This window comes from Corvus kubaryi, unplaced genomic scaffold (genome assembly GCF_017639235.1).
Source record: "Corvus kubaryi isolate FWS band 111438036 unplaced genomic scaffold, C.kubaryi_AGA036_p1.0 76, whole genome shotgun sequence".
NCBI classification, from domain to species: domain Eukaryota; kingdom Metazoa; phylum Chordata; class Aves; order Passeriformes; family Corvidae; genus Corvus; species Corvus kubaryi.
In genome coordinates, this window is record NW_024582063.1 from 11,173,273 (window position 1) to 11,184,838 (window position 11,566).

The window sequence follows — 11,566 nt, forward strand, 5'->3', positions numbered from 1 at the left end:
GATAAGATAGCTGAATCAATTTTCTGATTTGAGATCTACAAGCTGAACTTAGAAGTGTACCAATATGTTTATTTCATGACCAGGAGTGCTGAAATGGTCTGAAACGTTCGAGACTTGCCTATTTTAGTATTCATGTAGTTATCTTTATTGCATGATAATACAGTTTGACAAAGGAAAGTCCAAAAACTGGTGTAACTGATGCTACAATAATGGTGCACTCTGCTGCATACAGTGATGCTAAAGTTATGGAATAAATCCACTTTAAGTGCTCCAGGCAGACAAGCCCTTTGTCCTACCACCAGAGGTGGTATATTACTAAATAATATACCAGCATTTGGAAAAGTTCCATTGCCAGCTACTTACATAAAATGACCTGTATAGGACGGAAACAGTATGCTATAACAATTAAATTATTTGCTTTTAGTGTTTTGGAAACCAGCAGCATCCTTCCACTAAGGAATGTGGTGCACAATCCACAAATTACTTGTTCTGTCCTCTCTCTAGCTTTGTTTAAGTTGGGGGAGGGAAGGAAGGAAAAGCTTAACTTTCTCCAACTGTTCATAAACTGCAAGACAAGAAAAGCTACAACCATATGTTAAAATTGTGTATTTCTCTGTTTATATAGGTTTTTCAGAATACATAAGGCAACCGATTTAAAAACATTTTCTCCAAGAAATCTGATCTGAATAATGAACCCTATGTGATTACAGGGAACAGATTTAAGTGCAAAGAGGTACACGCAGGAGATCTGTCAGAGGAGTGCTGCGAGTCCCATGAGGTGTGGCTCATTTATTTTTTGGCTGTGAGGCAATGTACAGTGCTACCAGACAGTAGATAGTTCCTCCTATTGTCAGAGCCATCGTGGTCCGATAGAGCATCTTATCTGGAACTCCTCGCTTCAGGTGTACTGGTAGCCCATCTGATCTCTGTGGGAAGAGTTGAAGGAGAAAACAAGCAAAAAAGAGATCAACACCCATACTGAGGTCATTAAGGAATATGCTACCTTGGTTAAATTAAGAGACTTCCAAGAGGGAAACCTCCTGACAATTAGGCTCACTACAACCAAGTGTATTATGTGTGTTTTATCTAGCAAGACAAATGCGAAGGCAAGTTAATTTTGTTAGCCAAAGCTGTTAAGTGCAAGTGGAAAGAATACATCTTGAAATATTTCTCAAGAGGACCTGGATGGGAAAAGTGTCACTAACAACAGAATGTGGAAAGATACGTATAAAAAATTATTCACCAAGTCAGACTGACACATTCCAAATGGAAGTGGCATGTAAGAGAGAAAAGGAAACATTATATAAAGCACATTCTTGATGCTTAAAAAAAACCTTAACTAATTTGTTTTAAGAAAAGTCCTACTACATTTAGAAATTGCATAGCTAACAAACTGGCTTTGAAAACTTTACTGTGCTACTCTTATACTGCACTATAAACAGCTTCAGCAACATTCAAATTATTATACACAAAACAATAATGATTTGCTTTGCTCCTGCACATCTGCTTTAAGCCATACACTTGGATTCCCAGAAAGAAAGTGCTTCCAAATAGTCAAATAATACAACAATTTCTGAAGTCAGCAAAAAACAATGTTACTGCATTTATCCACTTTCAGTATTTATCTCCTATACAAGGCACATACTTTGTAGTACAGTACAAGCACACAGGTTATACTGTACTTGACAGTTTCTTGACTAGACTTTACAGAATTTAGGTATTGTAGAATGGTAAAAGCTATGTTAAAATAAGGACAGATATGTCCCACTCTCCAGTTTAAGTTACTCTCAAAGTTGTCATTACCTGAAAAACTTTCTGTAGGTCTGGCACCTTGTTTTTACCCAAGAAAGACTCAGCTGCTGGTAAATCTGAAGGAGGTTTACTTGTCCCAAAAATCAGAGCTGGGGATTCAGTGGGAACTAATGGTTTGAGTCCCTGCATAAATAAAGATTAAAATAACAAAGTATATCACACTTGCAAATGTACCAATTGTCACATTAGGCAGGCACACTGCCAGTCATTGCAAGGATACATTACAAGGAGTATTTATCTGGTATGAAGACTTGTGACAATGACCTACAAACACATTGTTGGCCCACTGATATCTCAGTGACAACTTTGGGTCAGAGCTTAGCAAGGAAAATAGAAGCCTCCTTTCCAATTTCCTCATGGCATGAATTTATAGCTGTTATTTTTCTGTGCTGGTAGTTGGTCCAAATTACTGCTTCTATTTTGTACACAGAATATCTAGGACTCTCTCTGAGCAGTAGGATTAGGATCAAGAATCTCTGATGCTAGGGTCAGAGTGAGGAATGAACTCCACCTCCTGAATGCTGCCAACAGTAGCCATAAATAATTGTGCCTTAAATAATTTGGATGTATAGTTTTGCGGATTCAAAAAAAGAAAAGGATGGAGGATCATTTGGGTCATACAGAAGTTGTAAGTGGTGTTCAAAGCCCTTCAGAGACCCTGATACAGTGGATATTTTATGCAGGTGTAACTATATCCTAAAATTCAGATGAAACTATCAAATCCTTTAAATTCAGATGCAACTTCCCACACCTCAGTGTACTCCCCATGAGCAGCACAGCTCAACTTCCTTTCGGTTCACATGGTTGTACTTTGCATTTGCCATAATTAGAAACTACATAATTCAGTTCTATGATTAAGGGCACAAAGTCACAGCCAACATGAGGTGGCCTCCTTGTCTTTATTACACTAGTTAGATTTAACAGTTATGTCTAGACATGTGGCAGTGATGTTTTACATTATGGCTCTCAAAACAGCCGCAATTTTTTTTTCTCTAACTTTCCACAGAAATTAAAAGCATTGTACAGTTAGTTTAATGCAACAGGTTTTTACTACAAACAGAAGCAGTCATGGGTCAAGTTAAGACTGCACTGAAATTCTGGTTTCTGTTCAAAGAACTAGTTGATGCATTTTGTATTGAAGAGAGCTGTCTGACAGTATCTGGAGCTGGAAGCAGACTGGCAATCTTTCTTTTGTGCCAGCCATAGACCAGATGTGTTTTCCATATGTAAATTCTCTGCTACAACAGGCATCTTCAGCAGAAAAAACGGGTTTCTCAGCTTCCCAAAATAGCCTATGGAATGGTCATCAGTGATCTACCCTGAAGATGTGGGTTCAGCTTCCCACTCTTCTAGTGCCTGAATGAATAGTAGAATCCATTTATGACCTTTCTGGTTATGTTTAGAAAGGCAGCAGCAAAACTGAAGTTTTTGGCACATTCAGTAACTACTGCCTTCCTCCTGAGCAGGCTTGCACAGAAGGTAAGCACTGAATTATTTAAGACCAGTGGCCAGTTCTGGCCACACTGCTATGAAGGAAGCATTTAGGGAACTATTATTAGCCAGGGGAGGTTACTAACTGTATATTCAAGGCTAAGTACCAGCTACGTCAAAGGCCTTGAAGAAAGCAATTTTGGACAAGTATTTTTGTCTACAGGAACTTTGATTAATTTATTAGATTTGTCTTTGAAAGTTGGTGATTTGACAAAAATAACTAAAGAATAATGAATATACAGGTGACTATAACATAATGAATGTACAGGTGACTTTTCTCTAAAGCTTTTCTTGCCTTCTTTATTGTTAGTATCACAGCAAATGTGAAAATGCACATCTTTCCTCTGCCTTAGTTTCCAGTTCTGAATCTCCCCTTTGCCTTCACAAGAGCTCAGAGTTTTCAGGAGCAGTGCCATCTATTAACTACAACAGTTAGTAAATCACTGCAATTCCTGCTTGTTGTGCTCATATACTTTATTTCATGAGCTATCTGTACTGTGTAAATATTGAGCAATGGAGTAAGGTGCAAACTACTTCCAACAGTTTCATGATAAAGATTCTTCTTTCATCGTTTCTAAACTCAGGGATAGGAGGCAATGCTTATCATTTGTGATTAGCACTAAAACTCCTGCCTCTATAGGAGACTGGATGCAATATTCAGGGATTACTATAGTAATAGTTTAATCAGTGTCAACAACTGTAGGTTACTGCATACTTTTTCAGCCTTTAGAAATAGATTCCTGTTCCGATAGTTGTAAGATCCCCTTCTGTAGGAGCCATAGCAGAGTCAGACCTGATTCAAGCGACAAACTTCATCGTGAAATCAAATGGAACCAGTTCAGAAAACTCACATAATCATCAGTGTACTGGTGTAAATTACTTCCAAAGCAGCATGGCACCACTTCAGAACATCACATAGCAATTTAAATAAAAAACTCTGATGTAGCTCACTGGCTTCAGGAAAGAGTACAACACAACACATGCTGCAGAAGGGAGACAGTTCAGTTTGCTTAACCCCGACATTGCATTAATTAGGGTTCCTCACCCCAACATAAAATTTTGCTTGAATTCCATCCATGAATTGTGAGTCTTGGCTAACTCCAACCAAGCTCAGTTAAATTAGTGCAAATGCCTGCCTGTTCCAACTTGGTACTTCTCTGTGGTTATCGAGAGAAAGTGGCAAGTGCTTTATCTCACACCCAGCTTACTAAGCTTAGCATGACTGAAGAGAAATTCAGAGTGTAATGTAAAGGCTGAATTTCACTGCAGATCATTTTTAAGTAAGAACTGACACACCTTAAATGACCCTTGGTCACTGTATTTAACATTACTAAAACCATGGGTTTATTTAATGACATCAGTGTCTCACTACACTCAGGATAGTACTGAGGACTTAATGCCTCTACACATTTGACCTATGCTTCATTAAAACAAAAAAAGTTATACATTGATAATTCCTCTTCTGATTACAGTGTTAATCTTTCATTTCTAATCACTGTGACATGATTTTTTTCAAATTCTTGGACAAAGTACAACAGATGTGGTTATGCAGAAGAGTCAACATCAGCTGATTTCATCAGCACGCTACAGCAATGACTTTTTCAAATGCTGAAGTCATTGAAAGGTCAAGACGTGTAGCTAATCCAAAAGAGCAAACAGAATTCTCTGCCTACCCTTCTGTAGAGTGTGTTTGTTTTCCTATCAGAGGTCTGAAGATCTTAGGACCCAACGTCTCTGTTGGTTGGCCATGAGGCTCAAAGTTAAAACAAATTTACATCTTGCTAGTACAAATTTGCAAGTTAGATTTACATTTTCCTGACAGCAAAAAGAGTTAAGGATTTGGAACATAATTTAATGGAGATAGCACCACTCTTAAGTTTTTAAATGTAAGGGGAGTTGCTCAAACAGATCAGAGAATGAGAAAGGAGAGAAAACTGAGGTAAGGGCCAAAGAGAAGAGGGGAATGGGGAAGTTACTCTGAGAATCATTATTTCAGAACATGCATTGAAATAACTTTTATTAACCTACTGAACCTAGACACTTCTAAACTAAGTATCAGGTCCTTCACAGTAGAACACACCTCACTGTATAAGGTTAAATATATTTGTTATCACTAACACAAGGCTTTTAAGTAACATCACTTGAGTCTTTGTGCTGGGATGATGATTCAGTGACAGTGATTCCGTGTATATATTAAGTACCACCTAGGGCATAAAAGGTTACATATTATATATTCTCAACAAACTCTAAGCAATTCATCTTGGCTTAAATCAAAGTATCTGTGGGTCACAAGGGCTTTAAATAGCTACAAGCAAAATAAGTTGTATCAAGTGAAGATAGGGGAGTACAAATAAATTTCTACTAAGATCATGTTCAGTAGAAGAACCAAGGAAAAGTTTATGTAGTTGTCCTTACCTGACACCATTTGAAACTGATCCCACTGCTTGTACTTTAAACATAAGCTAACTCTTTGAATTAATATTTTTTATTGAATTTGTAATGGTCATGGCAGTCATTATCCTCCTAAATATGCGTAGTTTTTAAACTATTTCACTCCTCAACTAGCTAAGGAAGTTCCCATTTATTCAAACAAGATAAATTGTTCCGACTACTTTATACAACTTTGTTAAATACAAAATTAAGTCTTCTAAGAATGCTAAGTCTGAGACGCAAAGAACAATATAGATTTCAAACTCATTATTTTTTTGTTAGTATAAGCTGTTAGTTATGTTACTGTCAGCAAAAGAATTTCTGAAATACATTTGAACTGGATATTTTGCTAGCCCAAAGTAAACTTAAACCTGCAGCAAAACAGTACTCCATTGGGAAACACCAGAATGTAACAGCACAGAATAAAGAGAATTATTATACTGCATATTTTACTAAGGAAAATTTGAATTGCAGAATGTCTTCACTTGTCTAGAAACATCAAAATAAATAGAAGCATAAAAAGCAAACCATTTTACATGCTGAGCTATAGTTTTATTAAATGGAGCAATTAAATCAATAGGAAAAAATTTACTTTGTTTTGGACTTAACGACATACTCATGGGATTACCCTTATACTTCAATTGCTGTTTATTGAAAATAGTTTTAGCAGACTGATGCATCTAAATGTGTGACCTGGGAATTCAGTCAAACTTCAGGGGGAAAAAAAAGGAAATTCTACCAAAAAGCTGGCTTAATAACACTGCAAAAAGGGATTGAAAGTTAACTTTTAAAAATGTAACTTCTAGAAAGGAGGCTCTTTACTGTTTAGGCTTGAAGCCCTTTCCTATTCCTCCCCCAAGCCTTTGCTCTCCACTGTAGAAATGAAGTGTCAATGTTTATTCTTTGAATGTGACTTTGTCTAGAAGAGGTAAGAAGTGCCTAAGTCACTGCAATAGTGCTGGATATATTGCTAATGAACAGACATACTAGAACATACTATTTATTCTCCTGTTTTCCCTGTTTCTTACACCCCTGTCCTCCAGCAGCTATCCAGAAAGCCTTCCAAAGTGATTGGGAAAAATGAGGGCAAAAAACCATCTTGGGATGGAAACTGCCACATCAGAAACTCTCTGTTACCTCAATGTTTACTTAAGATCCTAGGGTAATTCAGGATGGAAGGGCCCTCTAGTGCTCTTTAGCCTCGAGCAAGGTGACACCAGGTTGCTGTGGGTTTTGTCTGGCCTGGCCTTGAAAGCCTCTGAGGACAGAGTGCACAATCCTCCTCCCTGGGCAGCCGCTCCACTGCCTGACTCTTCCCACCACGAACATGTCTTTCTTTCTAGCCAGTCTGAACCTCTCTTGTTGCAGTTTATGCCTCGTGTCTTTTGCCCTCCCACCATGGGCCACTGTGCAAAGCCTGGCTCAGCTGGCTGCTGACCTCTGCTGAACTTGCTCCAGCTGCCATTCCCACAGCAGGAGGCCCACAACTGGACACAGCACCTGGATGTGATCCAGTAAGTGTTGAGCAGGGGAGAGTGTTGCTTTCCTCAACCAACAGCTCACAGGGTGATAGAGCTGGCTTCCTGCCTGGCAGTGTCTCCAGGGGCTCTACCACAGAGCTGCTGCCACCAGCCCCTCAGTTGCCACCCTGTAACCATGCAGGGGCTCTTCCTTCCTACATGAGCAACTTTGCCTTTTTCCCATCATGAAGTTCACAGCATTCCTGTCAGATCATTCCCATCCTCTTGATATGTCCTTCTGAATGAATGGCAGCTCTACTTCAAACATTTTGGGGCCACTTCCCTGGTGTCTTCTGTAAACTTTACAAGAGTGCACTCTGTTGCCTGCTGCAGGGAACTGATAAAGTCCCCCAGCAACCTGCAGCATTCCACTTGTTACAGGGATACTGGTGGAGTAGGAACCATTAACCACTCTACCCAGTCTGGTCATCAAGTTCTCTTAACTTCAAAAAAAATTTAAAAATAAAAAGCTCTGTAGTTGTTCTAGGCCCCTTGAAATAATCTGAGATCTTACAGCTGCTTAATACAATATTCTTGCATGCAGCAAGTGACTGGATTTTCCAAGTAAAACTCTCACAGTCAAGGACACCCAGGAAAGCAGAACTGTAAAATAGGTTGCAAACAGAATTAACAGGCTAAGAATGAAATAAGAGTTGTGTATCACAACAATCCACATTAGTCCACAAAAGAATGTGGTGACTTTAACTAATTTCAGTTACTTTTTATTAATGAATTTAATAATAATAAATAATATTATTATAAATAATAATAAATAAATAATAAATGAATTTGGGAAAAAGACCAACCATAACTTTGATTCCGTGTGTATGTGCACACGTATCTACTTTTTTTCCTTACGACTTGTATTGTTTAATCAGATGTTTGCTCTCTGGAGGCAGTTCTTTGAAAGGCTGATTTTTTTAAAAATCATTTGTACAACTCTTAACCTCCAGATGATGTTTTTTTGTTGGTTTGGGGTTTTCTTAAAGCTGTAAGAATTTTCTATTTTTCAAATTTTACTCAGAAAACTGAACACGGTGTAACAATCACGCTGCATTTGTCCCATGATAAAATCACATTACAAATCTTCCTAATGTTATTTAGGAATTTATGCTGATGTACAGAAAAGCAAACTATTTCTGTGATTTATTTTCACCAATATGCAACTCTCCATGTCTTGAAATGACTGATGGACTTGGGATTCATTGTCCCCTCACTCAGATTTGCTTTGCTCCTGAAGAATTAACCGTGTACTTTACTACACAGTGTGAAAAGTGTAAGCTTATTTAATGCCACCTTTAACCTCTATACACTTAGTTACTAAGTTGGTGTCACACAGAGGAAAATTGAGTTTTCATTTTGAGTGAATTTGAGCTTCGTTGCGTTAAACTAACTTTTCTGGATTGGTGTCCTCCCTGGTAAGGGTTTTAATGCTTTCAGTACTTGGGGGTTTTTGTTGCATGCATGGACCAGAGAGTCCAGAGAGCAGTGTTGTTCCCATTTGCCAGCTGCAATTTACAGTACAATGTCCTGTTCTGGGACCCTCGTTTCAGAAATGACATTGAGGCACTGGAGCAGGTACAGAGAAGGGCAATGGAGCTGGGGAAGGGTCTGAAGCCCGAGTCTGATGAGGAGCAGCTGAGGGTGCTTAGCCTGGAGAAAAGAAGGCTCAGGGGTGATCACTCTCTACAGCTGCCTGAAAGGAGGCTGTAGCCAGGTGGGGGTCAGTCTATTCTCCAAAGCAGCTAAAGGCAGAATGAGAAGAAATGGCCTCAAACTACGCCAGGAGAGGTTTAGGTTGGACATCAGCAGGAATTTCTTCACAGAAAGGGAGATTAGACATGGGGATGGGCTGCCCGGGGAGGTGGTGGGGTCGCCGTCCCTGGAGGTGTTTAAGGAAAGACCGGACGTGGCACTCGGTGCCACGGTCCATCTGACAAAGAGGCGTTCGGCCACAGGCTGGACTGGATGACCTCGGAGGGCTTGTCCTGCCTAACTGATCCTGTGATTCGGTGATTTTAAACCCCGCCAGGCACTGCTCAACTCTGCGGCCGCCCTCTATGATGAAAGCGCGCTAATTTCTTGCTATAACCCTCAGCCCATCCCAAAACTGACTCAAAGGCTGCAGGGCTGAGCGCGGAGTCCCGTCCCGCCCAAGGTCACGCGAGGGGCCGGATACGTTCGGTGCCCGTGGGGGCGGCCGATCCCTCCCCGACTCAACAAACGCCCGCGGCACCGCAGCGTCTGCCCGGGTGTGGAGTGTTACCTGTGGGGTGTAGGCGGCGGCCGCCGTGGCCCCGACGAGGCGCTGCGCGAAGCCGCTGAACTTGTAGTACATGGTGGGCCGGGGGGGGCACCGGCTGCGACAGCTCGGCCGAAAGGACCCGCCCCGCCCCCAGCCGGCTTTTTGCGACGCCGTAACATTCAAGGGCCCCACCAACTCGCAGGTGCCCTCCACGGCCGCCTGCGTGGGAAGCCGCGGAAAGACTGAGATTTAAAAAAAAAAAAAAAAAGTCCGAAGAAATACAGTAGCCTGTGCCAAAGCAACGCGAGCGCGGCTCTTCCAGGCACGCCTGCGGCTCCGAAAAAAGTGAGGTCGGTGGCAATTTTCAGTCAGGCAAAAATTGTGAGTCCCCTAAGCGGCGGGGCGGCAGCGGGAGGGACGGTGGGGGCGGGATAGCGGACAGGAGCAAGAGGGGCGGAGGGGGCGTGGTTCGTGCCAGCCAATCAGCGCAGGCGGGAGGCGAGGCCCCGCCCACACCGGGTGCCGGGGCGGGGGCGGGAGCGCGCGGGGCTCTCGCGCCCCCCGGCCGGGCTCGTGCGCGCCTCACGGCGCTCGGGGCGCGGGCGCTGCTGGGCGGGGACGGGACGGGACGCGACGCGACGCTGTCCGCAGAGTCCCGTTCGTTACCCGCTGTGCAACAAGCCGGGAACCACAGGCTCACTTAGGTTGGAAAAGACCTCCGGGAGCATCGCGTCCAACCTATGAGCGATCACCACCGTGAACTAGACCGCGGCACCGAGTGCCACGTCCAGTCTTTCCTTAAACACCTCCAGGGGTGGCGAGTCCAGCACCTCCCCGGGCAGCGCTTTGCAGTGCCCAGTCGCTCTTGGGAAGAAATTCCAACCTAAACCTCCCCAGGCGCAGCTTGAGGTCATGTCCTCTCATCCTGCCGCTGGCTCCCGGGGAGGAGAGACCGACCCCCACCTGGCTGCAGCCTCCGTTTAGGGAACTGTAGGGTGACAAGGTCACCCGCGAGCCTCCCTTTTTTCTCCCTCAACACCCCCAGCTCCCGCAGCTGCTCTCATAGGACTTGTGCTCCAGACCCTTCCCCAGCTCCATTGCTCTTCTCTGGACACACTCCAACACCTCAATGTCCTTCCTGAATTGAGGGGCTCAGACCTGGACACAGGACTCGATGTGTGGCCTCACCAGTGCTGAGTACAGGGGAAGAATCTCTTCCTTGTTCCTGCTGGTCACGCTATTGCTGATACAACCACGATGGAGAGAGAAATTGAATATTTATTTCAGAGTTGCACAAGCCTGGGTCCTCGGTGGTGTTCCATAAATCAAGGACACCAACAACCAAGACTTTTTACTTTGTATGTATTTTAGCAAACAAAGGCATTAATGTTAATTGGCTGGAAGTTACGTAGTTCACTTATTAATTAGTATTCCATTTTGTATTTGTCATTGATTTTCTTGTTTCCCATACTAATTTCACGTACGTGTGCTCAGTCTTTCTCTTCTCTTGGGTCTGTGGCTTTCTTGAGTTGGTGGTCTGAGTCAGTGGTCGCCATCTCCCTCTCCCAGGATTACCTTTTACCCAGTCGGAGCTAATTCAGCACAGTTGCCAAGTGGTTTTCCTTATCTTGGGAGCATACAAAGATCAAACAACATCCTTTCTTAAGAAAATTTTTACATATTTCACATTTTGCAACAGATACAGTAGTGGTTTTGTTTTCTGGAACTAAATCGCTGTGTCTCCACTCCAACAAGTGATTCACATGTCTCTTATAGGGATTCCCTTCTCTCCTGCCATCTTCAGAAAACATCTGACATGTTTAAGTCATTGCATAAAATAGGGCTTTTGCTAAACAAAGCATCATAAACTGGGGGGATGTGATACAGTGCTGCTTCTATTTGTGAATTTAGTGTTGCTGAGAAGTCAGCAGCCCCTCAGCTGCCATGGGACGCAGCGCAGCCTGGCCCTGCACAGAGCTCATGGGCCTGTGGTGTTCCTCAATCCCTCTGTGCCTGCCTTGGATGCCAGGCAGGTGCCATCTGGCATGCAGTTAGTGACCCAGAGCAT

At 42.6% G+C, this 11,566-nt stretch overlaps 1 protein-coding gene across 2 annotated transcripts; it reads right to left on the reverse strand.

Moving 5' to 3' along the window:
* Positions 1-591: 591 nt before the first annotated feature.
* On the reverse strand, positions 592-9,681 carry LOC121675855 (cytochrome c oxidase subunit 7A-related protein, mitochondrial). Of its 2 annotated transcripts, XM_042051653.1 has the most exons (3): positions 9,520-9,681; positions 1,804-1,935; positions 592-926 (listed from the first exon to the last, which is right to left on the reverse strand). In XM_042051653.1, exons 1-3 carry the CDS (start codon positions 9,589-9,591, stop codon positions 786-788), a joined length of 345 nt encoding a protein of 114 aa, XP_041907587.1. In that variant the 5' UTR covers positions 9,592-9,681; the 3' UTR covers positions 592-785. The 2 variants fall into 2 exon arrangements, with proteins under 2 accessions (XP_041907587.1, XP_041907588.1); XM_042051654.1 differs by lacking the exon at positions 1,804-1,935 and having other exon boundaries at positions 9,520-9,667.
* Between the last annotated feature and the right edge of the window lie 1,885 nt (positions 9,682-11,566).

Coding starts and splice junctions, on each gene's coding strand:
- LOC121675855 (XM_042051653.1), bottom strand. CDS start 9,591: ATGTACTACAAGTTCAGCGGCTTCGCGCAGCGCCTCGTCGGGGCCACG. Junction 1,936..9,519: donor CCGCCGCCTACACCCCACAG/GTAACACTCCAC, acceptor TTATTTATGCAG/GGACTCAAACCATTAGTTCC. Junction 927..1,803: donor ACCTACAGAAAGTTTTTCAG/GTAATGACAACT, acceptor CTCTTCCCACAG/AGATCAGATGGGCTACCAGT.